Source organism: Pipra filicauda, unplaced genomic scaffold, assembly GCF_003945595.2.
Source record: "Pipra filicauda isolate LSUMZ 115617 unplaced genomic scaffold, ASM394559v2 scaffold2_size9829703_pilon, whole genome shotgun sequence".
Classification (NCBI taxonomy): Eukaryota; Metazoa; Chordata; class Aves; order Passeriformes; family Pipridae; genus Pipra; species Pipra filicauda.
The window spans coordinates 9,003,902-9,020,977 of record NW_024104421.1 but is presented as its reverse complement, the minus strand read 5'-3'; the positions used below and the strand labels follow the sequence as shown (position 1 = coordinate 9,020,977).

The following is a 17,076-nucleotide window of genomic DNA, read 5'->3' as shown; positions in this document are numbered from 1 at the left end:
TAAGCTATCATTAAATTTCAAGGTCTTCAACTCTAGTGAATCAAGTTTTGATCAAAAGCTATGATAGATCATATCTTTACAACAGTCTTCCTTACTTAAGTAGATTAGTTCCTTCTCTTGAGTTGCCTTAACTGGAGGTAAGGCTTTATAAACAACACAAATGGACATCACTTTTTCTGTGACCTTTGTTATACTGACCCATCGAAAGGAACTAATCTGTGCTATTCTGAAAACATACAAAGAAACAAATTATCCATGATAAAGGAAAGTTTTAGTTCTAAACAACAGATGGGATTAGGAGGATTATAGAAAATGTTACTCCTTAATATGAGTCATTTTAAAAGGGTGAACTCATCAGCCACTGAAGTAGTTTCCATTCAACCTGTGAAATATATAAAGTGGGCACAAATGGAGAATGTGTTAATTTACAACTGGAAAAGCTTTCTTAACATTTGAGAACTGCTGAACTTCTATGGAAGCATTAAATAACTAAGAATGTGTATCTCATCATACATATTAATTCTCTCCCTCTCTCTTTTTTCTCAAGGTTTTCTACTCTCAGTTTCAAAATCTCTGCAAGAGGTGGAAGATGAAGATATGTTGCTAACCTCACTAAATCTAGGAAAAACTCTCCGAAATGGAGACATGGCTCTGAACAGAGGAGCTATACCTTTGCTGAAGCAATACATGACTGAAGACAGCATTGTTTTCAATGAAAAGAATGATGGAAACATGAAGTTTTTGGTGAGTTCAGTTTTACGTTTCGGCTTAATTATAAAAAGGAAATTTATTTATACCCCTTTAGAAAACAAGTACAATAATTTAAAGCAACAACCTGGTAAATATACAAAAATACCAGTTTAACATACCATAGTCAAGAATAAATTTTCAGCTGTAAGTATCTAGTGCCAGGATTTTGAATGTGTAACTTGGACAGTTGAATTAAATCTGATTTTTACAGAACTATATGTAGCCAAAGCTTGTGGGGGGGAAAAAGCCTATACTTATGTTTGATTCAGCATGTCCCTATATGCAGCAACAGGTTTTTAACTTCGCCAAACATGAGGCTCATTATTTCATTATGTTCTTTACCATTAAACCTTTTCGGCCAAAGATGTAATGCAGGTCATTACTTTTAACCTATGATCTTGAAACATAAAATAGTTGCACTATGAAGTATAAAGTATAAAATGTGAACATGACTGACTGTAAATAAAGATAAACCACTACTCTTGTTTTCCCTCAAAACAGGACACGGGTTCCAGACGTGATTTCTTAAATCATGTCAGGCCAATCAACTTAGGTAGAAAACAACTACTGAAGGGAGCCATGGCTTTTCCAGTTGACACTGAAATTCAAAATATTGAATCAATACAGGAAAGAGAAACCACAGATGAAGAAAATTCAGCTAAACTCCCTATAGGAAGAAGAGATTTTGACAGTAAATAAATTTTATTTTTACATAAAAAATCATTTCATTCTGGTAAAGTATAGTGCAATGTTAATATAGCAATTTGATAAAATTTCACGTAGAAACTCCATGCCTGTTGTGAATCAGTGCACAGGGGAGGGAGCATTTTTTAAATTAATGTTTTCAGAGACCATAAGAATTCTAGTTCTTTGCAGATTTAAACCTTCAGATTTTTTTTTTCCTCCCTTAGTCCTCAGGTGTATGCTGGGAAGAGTCTATCGACCTTGTTGGCAAGCATGAAAACTATTGATCTGCACCACCATCTTTGAAGATTAAACATTTTATTTTGAATTTAATGCAATTTGAAGTTACTGTGTTTTAGTGTGGCTATACATATGCATCCAAAAATAGTTTCCCATCACATTGTAGAGGGATACATAAATCGTTACCAAAAAGCACGTACTGCAATTACTAACAATGTATTGCTATTATAAAATAAAAGACTTCAGCATAATCCAGACTTGTAATAAGTTGTCTAATATTATACACAAGCTACTTTCAATTATTTGAGTATGAAAGGAAGCAATTCATGAATTTCACCCTTTTTCTCACAAAATTTTACAACTGTCAACATACCATGTATGTCAAAACAAAAACCTATAGTCGAAAAAATTGAGTCAATTTTGCCTGACCAGCAATCAACTTATTCTTACTGGAAGTTTTGGTCTGTTTTCTTTTACCCCCGATTTTGCTGTCCAATTCCTTCTGAGAGCTGTTTGAAGTCTTAAGTCTTTTAGCATTTTTTTGCAAAGATGGTTCACTTTCCTTGTCACAGATTACTTTGTCATTATTCACATCCATCTGTTCATTCTTGGAGTTCTTGTTCCTTGGCTGACAACTCAGCTTTCCCATTTCTGTACAACTTCTAGTCTGGTGAAGACTTTCAGAAATAGTTCCAAGCACTGGTACATCAAGACATGAATTTGTACCTTCTGTCATGTAAGAATATAAAAAACATGTGAAGAAATAAAAAGTTACCTGGGAATTACATCCCTTTTATACCAAGACTGACACATTATTTTTTTAAAAAAAACTAATGTTCCATCAATAAAACAAACCTATGCTGGCCATTGCAACTACATTTCCTATATCGTCACAAAATGGCATTGCTCTAAAACATATAATAGCAACTAACTTAAGGAAGTGGATTAATAACTTTAAGATATTGGAAAAGAGTCTTAAAGGGTGTAGAAATTTTATATATGATATAATTTGTACTGGATTAAAACATTTCTCGCCCCTTTTAATGGCAAAAGTACAAATTTCACTTAGCTGACTTTTGTAAAATAAGAACAAATGTTATGTAACATACGTATACATGTAGTTTTTTTACCTCAAGATAGCATCAACACGTAATTTTCAAACATTCATATTTTCAAAGCATTAGCATCACAATTTTAATTCAGAGATTTAACTGATTATAGCATGCACAGAACAATGAGACTTTTTTTTTCTTGAAAATATAGTTATACTTGAGTTCTACTAAAGGCTTTTTGGATAACATTTCAAATATTAGCTATCACATTTTCTTATTCAATCCTACCACAGCTTACCTGTCCCATATCCAGCTTTCAAGTGTTGCTTTGGTGCAGGATGTTTGCAGGTTGGAATTTCAAGAGAATGCTGATGACCCATTTCACTCAAATCATTTTTATATGTACATGCAAACTGGGATTTAATTGAAGATTGCTTCATCTGCAAATAGCAATCTGCTATTAGCTTTAAGTATTTACAAAAGTAAAAAACAACACCTGCAAGATCAGTAAAACAAGCCTTCCCATTCTTTTCACATAAAATACTACAAAAAAGAGTATGCTCATTAAAAAAAAAAATTAAGTGTTCATTTACAAAGTTAAGGGCTTTCAAGCATACTCATATTATGCTATTAAAAGTCCTAGAATAATTTAAAAAAATCTTTTTTTCAGCTTTTACAGAAAGTTACACATTAACTGCTAGAGCTTCAACTTAAGGCTTTCTGCCTTAAGTTAGCCCCTTCTTTTGACAGGCTGCAGACGCTACTGCTTTGAGTGTCATAGCTACTCCAGTCAACTTTTACACTCGTATAGTACACTGAGATGTCAGTTCACAAATGCCAAATACAGGATGAGTCTCTCCACTTAACCAATCTGTACATAGAGGAAAGCAACACAGAAAAGGAATGATAGATAATATAAACTAAGCCTCACTATACTTATACCTAGAAGTGGAATATAAAGTATTATTTCAGATTCCCATTTACTCACAAAATAAAGCCATTTCAACACTGAATGCCAATGTCTAACTCCACGTTTGCCAGAACATACCCATAATAGCTTAAGTTGCCAGAAATCTACAGTATTGAAGAACCCTTCTGTACTTGATTCTGCACGCTCATTTCCACCTCCTAGTCTCAGAAGCAGGGAACCTAGTCTCATAGCACAGATAAATCAAATATTTGGTTCAAATACAAAAAATTAAATAATTTTTTTCAGTATATCCATATATAATGGAATTAGTGGTTGCAGGTCGAATTTTCTCAGTTTACACTTAAGTCGCAGCTTCATATCAGCTTAGAATTTCAGGTCAAGTGTGGTACTTTCTATACAACTGATCATAAATGCTACAGATTCTGAAAGACAAAATCTGCCCTCACTTCAATTTGAAGGTGTACTAGATTATACAAATTATGTTGAAACATATAGCACATATATTTAATTACAGTAAATCTGGATTTTTAGCTAATAATTCTATTACAACAGCACAGGTGAATTCAAATAAATTTGAGCTGAACAGGTGCTACTGTTCAAACATCAAGAAAAAGAACAAGCAAGAAACACTGCTACAGAAGAAATGTTGCTATATAACTATATAGTAGGAGTAATTTGTTGAATAAGAGGTTTATAGCCACTTTTCTGATTAAAAAGATTGCATTATGCAAGTCTACTTTTCTTCTTAGGATAAGCATGATTAAAACTTACAGTTCGGATTTGACCCTTAGAGATAAAATTTTCTTCCAACTCAAATTCTCAGATTTAGACAGAAGGAAAGAAAATAGTGATCCCAGAAGCCTCCTTTCACAGAGGACTTCATCCCCAAAATTCAGTCACAATTTATGCCACTTTCATCAGATACTGCTTTCATGCATATAAGCTAATAGACCCAAGCTTATCATTGAAATGCAACTTAATTATCTCTTCATGATACTGCTGTTGGCCGGCTGAACATACCTAGTCTATTTGAAAAAAATATTCCATTCATTTACAGAAACATAGTTGATCTTTCTAGTTTAATATGTCTCTACATATGTACTTTTACTTTAAAGCTCAGTATTCCCTTCAAGACTTAAAAAGTCTCAATTTTCCCAGTTGTCCATCACTCCCAAACCTGCAATTTATCTGTGCCAGACAACAGGTTGGGAAAGAAAAGCAGATTTAACAGGGTGAACCAGCTAGCCTGACTCTCAACAATTCAAATCTTTTTGAAGTGTTAATCTGCTCTGTACTTAAAACATTTACCAAAAAATAAGACCATATACATAGTTCATACATTTACAAGGTTTTGTATGCTTCAAGATTATGCCTCAGCTCACTGACTTTTTAAGTAGAATCATTGAATATCCTGAGTTGGAAAGGACTCACAAGGATCACTGAGTCCAATCCCTGGACCTGCACAGGACAGCCCCAAGAATCACACCACGTGCCAGAGAGCATTGTCCAAACGCTTCTGGAACTCTATTGAGCTTGGTGCTGTGACCACTTTCCTGGGGAGCTGTTCCAGTGCCCAACCAGCATCCAGGTAAAGAACTTTTTCCTAATATCCAACCTAACCCCCCCAAAAAGCTCCATGCCAATCCCTCAGGTCTTATTGCTGGTTGCCAGAGAGAAGAAATCGGTGCCCCTTGTGAGGAAGCTGTAGACTGTATATATCATTAACTTTATACTCTTTTCAGAAAGTGTTTAGAAGGATAGAGCAGCTGTCTAGTCTAAACTTAATCAACATCCTATTGTACAATTACAATATTAAGACTACAAAGGGCTTATGTTTCCTTTAAGCTTAAGGTAACTGTAATATAAGTGAAAAATATTTTCCTGTATTTGATATGTTTCTGAAAAACTTCATCTTAATCCTTTAAAAATTCCTCAATTTTCAATTAGTGTTCAGCAACTGACACACATAAAAAATTATGCAACAATAACTTGCACATATTTCTACTGCATATTCACATTGCAAGAGACAAGTAAGCTACAATTTGTGCTAAGTTGATGAATCTATAATAAATACAGCACAAAGAACACCAAACATGAGCAAGCAAGCCTACAACTAACAATAAATCCAGTTATTTTTTTTATGAACATCAGGGTTTCTTTTTACCACTCCCATCTGACACTTCACTGATTAAGTTTGCAAGGATAGAATATGTGGAGTCAAAAGACAGAAGTCAAGTTGAAATCCTGAAAAATCCATCTGTGTCTCAACTTCACTGAACCTTTAAAAATGTATTGCATCACATACCATGTAGTCACGTGCAAACAGTACACAAAGCTCTACAAAATCAGACTGTTGATGCTAATGCTAATCTAGAGGGTATATATAAAGAGTGTAAAACACAATTTCTTGAAGGAATCGAGCTTTCTAACCAGTGTAGGAATGTATATTCAGTAATAAAAAGAACTCTATGACATTGGGTGAGGTAGCAATAGGCAAATTTTAACAGCCTGAAGGCAGCATAAAGAGGCACAAGTCTAACATTGAATTAGGAAATAGAGCTTCATTGGAATGTTTTTAAGAAGAAAGATCAACCTAAAACTTGATTGAAGCACACATAATGAAGGCAGTCAACAGCTTGAAAAAGCTCTTAGAATAAAATAAAAAGCTTCAGAAAAAGCTCTTAGAGTTCTTTTATATTAAATTCCCTGAAACCCACTGCTTTAAGAGCACCACCCCAATGACCCACAGCTCTGGGAGAGGAAAAATGTTGGGAGATCAGTTTGCTAATTGAGTAGTTGCACACAAATGGCATGCAATGAACTCAAGACTTAGTATCCCCTCTCCTCTTCACAAGCAAGTGGCATGTTGCTGTTATCCCTATACCAAGAAAGAAATACTGCTGCATTTAAGAAAAAAAGGGTTCACTGTTATCACTGTTCAGCTGGAAGAAACTATAATAGAATTTAAGACAGTGTTTCAGCACAAGTAGATCAATCAGGAGTCCTAATGACTAGATAAAGCAGGACATTCTCCCACCTTGATATCTGTATCTAAAGAAATTTTTCAGTTGTTTGAGATGCCCATATAAAACATTCATTTTTATATGGAATATTAATGGTGTATGCTCTATTTATTTCTGAAAGTTAGATTATAATCTATTCCAGATCTCCTTCCAGCATCTGCCTACAGACAGTACTGCCAATATTTAGTCACTAAGAATGTTGAGATTTGGGGTTTATACACTGGAATGGCATAATAGAATTTGAAAACCTGCATCAGTAACAACAAACACATGTTTTTATTTTCTAGCCAAACAATTGGAGTACTATTTGGATGAGAAAAAGAGATAAAAAGAACATTTATTTTCTCCACCCTTACTCTTGTCCTTTAAAAAAAAAAATTATTCGAGGTAAGTTGAAAGAGAAAGCTGAAGAAGGCAAGAGGGTGCAAGGGAAAGAGTAACAAAACAATAAATGGTATCATTGCCAAACCAACGCATCATGTTATTCAAACATAAAAAGTATCCTGAATAGCCCAGGTTTTAATTGTACCAAAAGTATAATTTTATTTTTTTTAGCATGACATTGTACCAGCCTTTTGCTATCCCAAAATAACCTGCTACTGTTTTGAGAACATAAATCTCAAATCACTTCATTATTGGCTTTTGAAAGTATTCAAAACTCACAGCTATGGATCCTAAATAAAGTAATTTAGGGGCCTTGTAGAAAAAAAAGTGGTGTTTTCTATATAAATGTGGTTTATCAACCGACACCAAGTCTTTCTTCAGATACTGTGCTAAACATAACCTTTTCCTTCTCTTCTATCCTCTAAACTACTAGTGACTTCAGTGTTCTCTGTTCTCCATAATTATAGTCTGCTTAGGAAATAAATATTTCTTGCTACAACAGATGAAACTACTACCTGGGAAAGATTGTCTTCTCTATTGCTATGAATTTTCTGTTCACAATTATAGCGGACATAATGAAAACTCTTGATAACTTCCTGTTGACAGTTTTCCAACTCCTAGTTTATTTGTCCTGGAATTACAAACAGGCAAAACAATTCTCTCAAGTAACAGCACTTAGAGAACTAAGCAATGAAAAAATAAGAGCAGAGCATGAACCTAGATATTAAGTCATTTTATGGAGACATGAAAAAGTCACATGAGAAAGGCAGACAGATTTTTTGTTTTGTGGAGCTTTTTTGTTGGAAGGATTTCTATACACAGTAAAATTACAATGAACTTCAAGCATGCCAAGATTTGTTAGAGTTCTTAAGCCACAAATTCTTTTTAAAACTAAAACTGCAGTTATGTTCCCAATTGGAGGGAAATCGTGCCTCATATAGGAAAGGTTTTCTCCGGTTACATGAAGAAAAAAAACATGCCAAACTACTGAAAGTCCTTGCAGCTGTTTCAGGGTAAGTGTGTTAACAATGCAGCAGGATTTCTAAAGCAATGTATCAAAAGGCCAAAACAATCTTAAATTTACAAAAAAAGATCTGTTACTCTCTTATATACTGCATTCTCACAGCCTAATAACTTTTGTCCTTCCCTTCTTAACTCCTGAAGTTCTCAGTTTCACCTAGTCCCCTTAGTTCAGGAACAGTATTTTACCTACAACTTGAAAGTTTCATTCACATTTTGCAGTACAGAAGAAAAATGAAAATCTTAATAAGCAATATTTTTGTTGTCCTAAATTGCTCTTCAACCAAAACAAAGCAGCTTATTGTAATAGTCTGTCCATTCCCCTCTCACACCACTAAGCAGGACTTTAATAACCCCAGTGAAATCAACCAAATAAGTAGTCAGACAACGGGGTACCTGCCCATTTCATATAAATAGAAGTATGATTCAAAGAAGCAAACATAAGGCTGGATGAACCCCTTTCAGATAAAATAATTCTCCCCTGTACAATTAAGTTTTCTACATATTTCTGTAAAGCAGAAAAGACTGGTAAGGACAGCTGACAAGACATAACTCAATAGATGTTCTACAGACCTTTCTGTACTAAAGATTCCTTCTACGAAGTACCATTCACCAGAAGACGTGTCACTTAAACAATAGATAACAAACCTGAAACTACATTGTCTCTCAAAGGTAGATGTTGAAAGGAGTTTCTTATTATTTTTCTTACCTACTTCTGCTAGAGGAAATGAAACAATGCAACACGCTTGTTCCCCAGACTTCTTTCTCCTCAAGGAGTAAGAGCACCGGCTTTTCTTCCTAATAAATGCCATTATAGTTAGGTGATCTTTCTGCATTTCTTCCAGTATTTAATGAGGATTGAAAGACAAAAATATTTCTTTGTCACTAACTGTTGCCAGGCATTTGTTTTGGCACAATGGAAATATCCACAGACTATTTTTTTTTTTGAACAGCAATTCCAGTTCATAACTATCTGGTTTTTTTATCCACTGGCCATATTTTCAAACACTAAAACACATACACATGATGGTGAGCCCTAGGTCTAAATATTATCAATCTGCATTCCTCTACATAATTCTACGGAAGTTGAGAGATCTGTTCCTTTTAAAGAAAGAGAGGGCATAACGATTTTCTCTCTCACTTTTTCTTTAAATTTATTTTTAGTTTAGGTGTTTCTCTTTTTACTTTCTAGATTGTCCAAAATTTCTTTATTCAACACATACATATTGATGGGACTCAGCATACAAGCAAACTAATGACCACTAGTGTGTTTTTCTTCTCTCAAATATCATGGAAAAGGAAACTTTTGTGGGACAATTACTAATGAGAGATCTCAATTTGTATTACAGACTAACCATCGAACACCTATCAGTGTCAGCATGGTAAAAAGGTCCTTAGGGCAATCTTTTATAACTAAAGCTATATCACACATACAGCAAAAAAAACTCCTCTGAAGAATCACAGATATTGAAAAGAAACATCATACTGCTATTCTCTTAGTCAAAAAACAAATGTCTGGTATCTCTTCTGAATTGATTGCTAACATGAGTGCATTCTGCATAACAAACTGAATTTTACAAGCAACCTGTACCCGTTTCAAAATGGTTGCATGGAATAATAATGAAGACTGATACTCAGTGTATGAAGGTGGTACATATTACTACAGGACTTGAGATCTATGGTCATAGAAAAGGAATTCTTTGTGCTATGTGCTGTACAGTAAGGACATAGCAAAATTTATTTCTACCAAGAGACAATACAATCCAAGACAAGAAATATATGGATTCACAGAGAAAGGAACTGAAATTAGTCATTGTAATGGGCATCCATCTCAACACAAAACACTGCTAAGGTTTGGGGAGAGGTTGATTTAAAGGTACTGAAAAAGGTTTTAAAGGAGTATAATGAGTTCTGCAGATCACCACAGGAAATCCCTTCAGCCATAAGAAACAGTATAAAAGACAGCTAAAAGGGCTCATCTAAAAATTAACAAATGAACAATGAATACTGGTATCACAGGCTGAATGTAAGCAAGAACAGATACCTCAAAGCAGCAAATCAGAAATAATCAATGGATTTGGAGAGGTTAAAAAAAAGTAGGTTTATATGTACCACAACATAAAGTAACAGACAGATACAAACAGTAGAATGGCATCTAGTGTCTAATCACTTTGATTACAACTTTTCATATGGCAATCTCAGTGAAGAAAAGTAGGCCAACGCCACAACTATCAAGTCCAGGAAAAATACACAGCAGCATCCTAGAAAGTAAAATGAGTACTTAATAAATTACAGTTGAGTAGACATATAGATAAAGAAAAACATATCCCAGAGGTGTTATGGAATGGAAATACAACATGTACGATACCATCTTCAGTGTTAAATATACCAAGAAAGACAGATGTATCACCTCAAGATCAAGAGCTGGGTATCCACAAGATGGTATAGAACTAACAAAAGATGCCAGTTTTGACACGAGGTCAGTTGTAGGTGTGTGAACTGTTGATAGTTGAAGTTTCATTTGTATTCAGATGTATTCAGCCACAAAGAAGGTACAGAAAAAGAAATTAAGAGAAAGACAGGGACCTAAAAATGTCTTCATATAAAAAGAAAGAAAAGGAAGGAGTAGAAAACATGCAAAAGAAACTGTAGAAATTGTTAGAAAGGTAGAGAGAAATAACCAGAAAAAGACAAAATGGAAGATCAACATTTCAAGAAAGAAAGTAGGATTTTATGTGAGAGGATGGAGATCAAATATGAATGGTTGAGAACCGTGCAAGTTTTAGTTACAAAAGTGACTAGCTTTTTGGTAACAGCCATTTTAGTTGATTGGAAGGAGAAGCAAGACTAAGGTGAGCAGAGGAATACCAGAAGAATAATTCCATACTTCACAGGAATACAGTGTATTTAGATGCCAATGTTTGGCCAATACACAGAAAAGAGAATTGCAAAGATAATGTGAAACACTCAGACATCTTACCTCGAGTAAGAGGACCCTACGCTGAGGGTATAACCGAGGAATATTTACACTCTGACCTGCATGATTTTATTTTCACTTTTTAAATGGAAAAACATCTTGAGATATTTGGCCTCAGCTCCATGCTGTACATGGTCTCACTGGTACAACAGGATACAATAGAAGAAAGCCATAAAGAAGACTGATTGTGATTACTAGAGGCAGTTAAGCAGCCTCAGTGTTGCTCTAAGATATGACTTGTATAGCCCCAAGCAGCTATTCAGTTCGACATGTTGATCATGTTACCAGCCACATTGCTAAAGCAGGGAAGAGAGTTCACCATCATTAATTTAATCTAGAAAAGATAATACTAAGTAACCTTTACAGTCTTCTAAGATGCCAAATTAAGTTTAGGAGTGTGAACCACAGACTTTAGACCTGTCACTTGTTCTCTTTGAATTTTGGTTTCCATAAGACAAAAGGTAATTTATATTTTGATATAATCTTCCTCAATTATATTAGGCATCTAGTAAGCATCAAACTCAGTTCTAGAAGTTGACTGAAAGATCTCAAAAATTATTGGCTAAAACCAGATGTAGCAAACTAGAACAAAACAGGCACTTCTATTTCATCAATCACAGTGAAGCAAGACTAGAACAAGTATTAAATTAACGATGATCATAGGAGTCACAGAACCCTTATCAGAGTCAGGCATCACAAAAGCAGCACAGCAGACTGTCATAATGAACTTTTGCAAGCAATTCCTGCTCCTGAAGTAGAACTCATTCAACTATTCAGAGGTCTCTGAAAGAACTACTATTTGCACAGAAATTAGAGTAGTTAATCTATTTTTAAATTAATAAAATTGTTTCCAAAAAAGTTAAAATATTTTCATAATATGAATCAGTCTCTAAACTCATATTTTTGATTGCTTCTGTTAAAAACATTACATGTTTCCAGCAAATGCCTCAAACGTGACAGGTAATTACTTCAGATAATTATTTTTGCACTTTGATACCGAACACAGCTGTTCATAGATCTGATTACAAAACCTCCATTTAGATAAGAAAATTATCTATTTCAACATTTTATGCAAACACCATAACACATTTTTGCTATTTATTGAGTAAAGCTGCAATTTAAATGTGTTGTTTATATAAAATTAATATAAAGAAGATTCTTTATTAGCTTCAATCTTTCATAATTTGCCTATGACTTTCAAACTAAATTTCACTGTAATAAGTACATGTGTACAAAATGCCCATCATCCCCTCAATCCCAAAAAAAAGACTCAGAATTAAGTTGGAGCATATTTAAAATGCATGCTAAAAATGCCGATAGTGCTTTTGATTTTAATGTCTTTCTGCCTCTTACATATGTACTATTGTGTTCAAGTTTACCTCATGTCCAGTGACAGAAAGACATTTTTCATTGTTCTGGAACTAATTCTGATGGCTTAAAACACCCCTTATATACTAATTAGGTTTGTGTTTTTACATGCTGTCAGTTTGTAAAAAATATTATGTTGCTACTTTTATTTAGCTCTCTGTTGAAATACTGTGGAAGACAAGCTCTGCCTCCCTTCATAATCACAACATGCAAGTTTGGCAATTCTGAAGAAAAACGACTATGTAAAATGCAGTACACTGGAAGACTGCAATTTTCGCAAACATTGAAGTTGTTCTTTTTAATAGTGTCTCTCACAATACCAACATATTCTTGTAATGTTCCATTTCATCTACAAAATAGCAAACATTAACATCTTTATTTTATTGTTCACAAAGCAATGTTATGGAAATGTCCTCAGATTGGTACAAACAAAAAGCATCAAAAGAGAAAAAAGCAATGAAAAAGTCATTATTACACTTCCACAATGCCTGTATTATCAGAACTGAAATCAGGTGCCTATGTTCAGTTTTACCTCTGTTTTCCAATAGCTTGTTTTATTGCTATGGTCCTGAAACACACAGATGGGTAAATGAAGAGATAAAGATTAATCCAGTATAGCTCCATTAAGAAATCTTCATTAGGAAGTGCTTTTAAATTTAAAGCCTTTCTCTTCTGGAGTTTTAGATATTTCCATTCATATTACAATACTGTTCGAGTTGGGCCAATTACCACAAGGTAATCACAATGACATTTCTTTAGCAATGGGATACATTTCAGCCAGGTATTTGAGTATTTTAACACTGTTATTTTCATTTTACCACTATTATTTTAGTGCCCTTATATTTGCGTAGCAATTTCTACACAGTACCTTAATTACTTTTTCCTTCATAGATTTCTAAATACGTTGTCTAAGAGGTTTTGGAGAAGATCCATTGGATTGTGCCGGAGATCTACATTAAAAAGAGATAAGAAGTATTTAGAACATGTAAGCAATTAGTTAAGAAAAATTGTTACCATACCAAGTTCCTCAGGAAGAGGAAGGCAAGTACCTTCCTTAGTAACCACATGTACTGTGACAACTGAAGAGAGTATAATGAAACCAAACCTACAGCTCCAATTTCTGGTACCATTTTCCAGTATGTTTAAAATATTGTGGCTCTGCAGTCACAGCATTATTATATGTCATGCTGGTGATGAGTTTCCAAGTCACCATTCTATTTACACCCCCTTCAAAAGCATCTGGTTGATATTCAATATAATTTGCCTCATATTTATAGATTTTTCAACAGAAATATACAAAATGTTTCCATCCTCTTCAGTGCAGTATGTAAATAGTTATATCAATGAAAATATTTGATGCATATATAATGCAAAAAAATTATTGATGCATATAAAGGGGGAGTTTCGGTCTTGAAATAAGAACTAATCTGTGCATTTGTAAATAATTAGTTCCCTGTGTAAGCTCATGGCAGACCAGTGTGCATACAAGGACAGGTTTTTCCACAATAATTCATTCTTTATTTATTTAGCTAATTTTATTCAACTTTTTCATAAATAAAACTTCTTTATTTATTTATTTCTAGTTGTCTATCGCGAAGAACTTTTGCATGGCCTTGCAATGGTTCTGCTAATAATTACCAACAGATGCAGCTTCATCATGATAATGTCCATGCTATTGTTCTGGTTCATGAATCCTCTTTGTAACCCATGAAAAAAAAATTCTCAGCATCTTGTTTTTTCTCATAACTGATGTCTCCTCCAGACAAGTAACTGATTAAATCATCACTGCTTCTGCAGCGCATGGATAGGTTAGCTTCTTGTCAGTGCCCACAGAAATGGGTTTTCAAGAGATTCTTTGTTTAGAACACCACATCAACATGGGTATTCTTTAAACAGAAGGAAATTTTTAAAAAAGCAAGAAAATAAATGAGCATGAAGTAATTAATGGCTTTAACATTAGTAGGACAGAAAGATGTTGGGAAGGATACAAAAACCAGCAGCAAACACAAAGGTGCCTCAAATGCTGAATACCTGTTGAACTTGCAAAAACAGAAAGAACCTTTATTGCAAAAAGTTATGAAAATATTTAATCCATGGTCATGTAAAACTTAACTCTAAAACATAAATAATATCATTAATTACATCAGAATCTCCTTACTTTGATTTCAATATAATCATTACATTTTTATATTTGCTTAAAAAAAATTTAAAATGCTATGGTAAAAATAGCACACTTCTACCTTGCATATAGCTTCAAAATACAAAAAAAATAGCAAGAGAATTTCATTTGAACTTCCATAATGATATCTAAGGAGAATACTTTCCAGCAGATTGGAATGAGGTGCTTGCAGAAGGAAAATATGTGAAGGATATACTAAAGGGCAGATTAAGTAAGAAAAACTTCAGCTTGGTTTAGAAAGTTCTAAAACAAAGGGATGTATTGCAGGGCTTATATTTTCAGTTTCCAAATAAGCATGCATTTCACAAATTATGATGAAAATATTTTTAATTAAAGTCTGTGAAATATTAAACAACAGAGTAGCTGCTTCACAGTAGCAGCTTTTTTTAAGATTTCAGTGCAGAGAGATAAATCTACCCAATCTATCTAGAAGTTTTTTAAGAGTAAAACAAAGAAAAACCTTTCTGCAATGCTGATGTTTTGAGAAAAAAAGATGCTCTCATATAATCTTAGTCTTCACCTGAAAAGTAACAGTGCTCTCTCCAACCAGAATCCAGACAAAACTACTCACAATATATTAAATATATTCTGAGATTCTTGAGTAATGAAATCTCTAGAAACAAAAAAAAAAGCATTTTGAAAAATCTCAAAATAACTACTATGTGATCGAAAAACATAAACCAAAAACTATCATATGAAGTGACCAACCATCTGATGCACAAACTCAGACTATCAAGAATCTGAAAACTGCGGTGATGTCTATTACCAAAGATACTTCCACAGATGGGGTAAAGTGTTCCAGATTTACTACTAGTAACAGATTGACAAAAAAAGCTGCAAACACTCTTGATCAAATACTTGAGACATAGGCATTAACAAAAAAGTGTACTGTAGGGGTGCCTGCACATTGGCACAAATCAGAGTGACACCTTAGATGTTATCCAGTGGAATATTGAAGCAATTGGAACCTTACAGCTGCTAGACAGATGATGAACACAAAGATTTGATAAAAATTGCCAATAGGTGTTGTTTGTAAGTTTCATTTTTTATTCCTAAAATAATTATTTAGGATCATAATTTCAATTCTTAGAGCAAATTAATCCTAAATCCAATTTGTATATGGAAACACATAGATAAATATTTAAAAAGTTATATATTGGAACGTAAAATCTAAACCAAACTGACCAATAGGAATTACTAAGGAAAACACAAGAATTGTCTAGATTATTATATAAATTCCCAGATAGCAGTACCTGCTTGCATCTACACCAAGAAGATTTGAAGTCAAACAAATGTCTTATCCTTTTGGAGAATATTCAAGAAAATTAGTTCAGCTGAAAAATTAAGTGAGGTGAGTGAAACCAAAGAACTCAGTGGGCAATCTTCTTCAGAAATAAATGATATAAAGTCTATTTTAATTTGGAGAGTTGCTTTAAAAAAAAAAAAAAAAAAAAAAGAGTCAAGTTTCTAGCTCTGAATAGCAGTGTTTGTTTCAGAAGAATTCATGTGGGCCTTGATTCTATTCACATAGAGCATTAACCTGAATCTGAAGCAATGGAAAAATAAAAAACTGAAATCAGGGTTATTTCAAGCTTGTTACATAATGAAATAAGAACATATAGCTACAGCTATCCAGAGGTATTTGAGAAGTGAAAGAAATATTCCATAGTGTGTTGTTACAAACTTTTATATTAAAATGATTATAGGTTTGTTTAGAATTCTTAATAGCAAAAATTTCTTTTAAAGTTTTATTAGAATGTGCTTGCTCCTTCCGTTTCATAAAAGAGGTTGAACAATAAATCTAGCGGAACTCTTCAATTCTTCAACTTTTAAGATCTTCCATCTTCCAATTTAGGCATCTTGAAATTAAATATTAATCTGTCACTGGACAGCCCATACTTGAACCTAGATGTTCAAACTAAAGAGATGAGTATTTGGAATGTGCTGCAAAGGATTATCTTCATGGGGTTTGTGCAGCCCAGAAATGTACTCAAAGTCCACGTTACAATAGTATCCTGAAGTTACAGAATATACAAGTTAGGAGGCAGAATACTTCTGAAAACTCAAGACTGTTCTAAAAATGCTTTTCCTTTACACCTAATCTCACAGCAGACTGCACTTTGGTCATTTGCCTTGTGTAAGTAACATCAACGCTTTGTTAGACACTCAGTATTAGATCTTTAAAAAAAACCCAAACAAACAAGCACAACACAAATCCAAAAAACCTTTTAATACTGACCTGAAGAGTGTCAAAACAGAGGTGATTCCAAACAAATTTAAGCTTTCATTGTCGTATAACAGATCCGCTTTGTTCTGGGTAGGAGGATGGACAGATTCTTCATCCAGAAGAACTAGTAAGACCTTTACAGTATCTCTGCCACAATATGCAGTGCCATGATTTATGGAATGCAATTTTGGCTGAAAGTAAATAAGAAGGAACATAAAACAGGAAAGGTCAAGAAGTCAGA

General features: G+C 33.8%; 2 protein-coding genes across 2 annotated transcripts in view; one reads left to right on the top strand and one right to left on the bottom strand.

Moving 5' to 3' along the window:
- The first annotated feature begins 434 nt into the window (after positions 1-434).
- Positions 435-1,916, top strand: PMCH (pro-melanin concentrating hormone). The gene is made up of 3 exons (XM_027715169.2): positions 435-744; positions 1,252-1,441; positions 1,662-1,916. The coding sequence occupies exons 1-3, from the start codon at positions 496-498 to the stop codon at positions 1,709-1,711; spliced, it is 489 nt and encodes a 162-aa protein (XP_027570970.1). The 5' UTR covers positions 435-495; the 3' UTR covers positions 1,712-1,916.
- LOC113984820 (PARP1 binding protein) overlaps positions 1,736-17,076 on the bottom strand; it is a 42,451-nt gene continuing 27,110 nt past the window's right edge. Inside the window, exons 8-11 of the mRNA XM_039383208.1 lie at positions 16,848-17,026; positions 13,298-13,379; positions 3,025-3,166; positions 1,736-2,403 (exon numbers count right to left, since the gene is read on the bottom strand). Coding sequence (XP_039239142.1) covers positions 13,325-13,379; positions 16,848-17,026 — 234 coding nt within the window. The 3' untranslated portion in view covers positions 1,736-2,403; positions 3,025-3,166; positions 13,298-13,324. The remainder of the gene's footprint in view (positions 2,404-3,024; positions 3,167-13,297; positions 13,380-16,847; positions 17,027-17,076) is intronic.

Excerpts from the sequence above, each read along its gene's own strand:
- PMCH (XM_027715169.2), top strand. The coding sequence starts at position 496 with ATGTGTATCTCATCATACATATTAATTCTCTCCCTCTCTCTTTTTTCT. Across the intron at positions 745-1,251 it reads ATGGAAACATGAAGTTTTTG|GACACGGGTTCCAGACGTGA; the intron begins GTGAGTTCAGTT and ends CCCTCAAAACAG. Across the intron at positions 1,442-1,661 it reads AGGAAGAAGAGATTTTGACA|TCCTCAGGTGTATGCTGGGA; the intron begins GTAAATAAATTT and ends TTCCTCCCTTAG.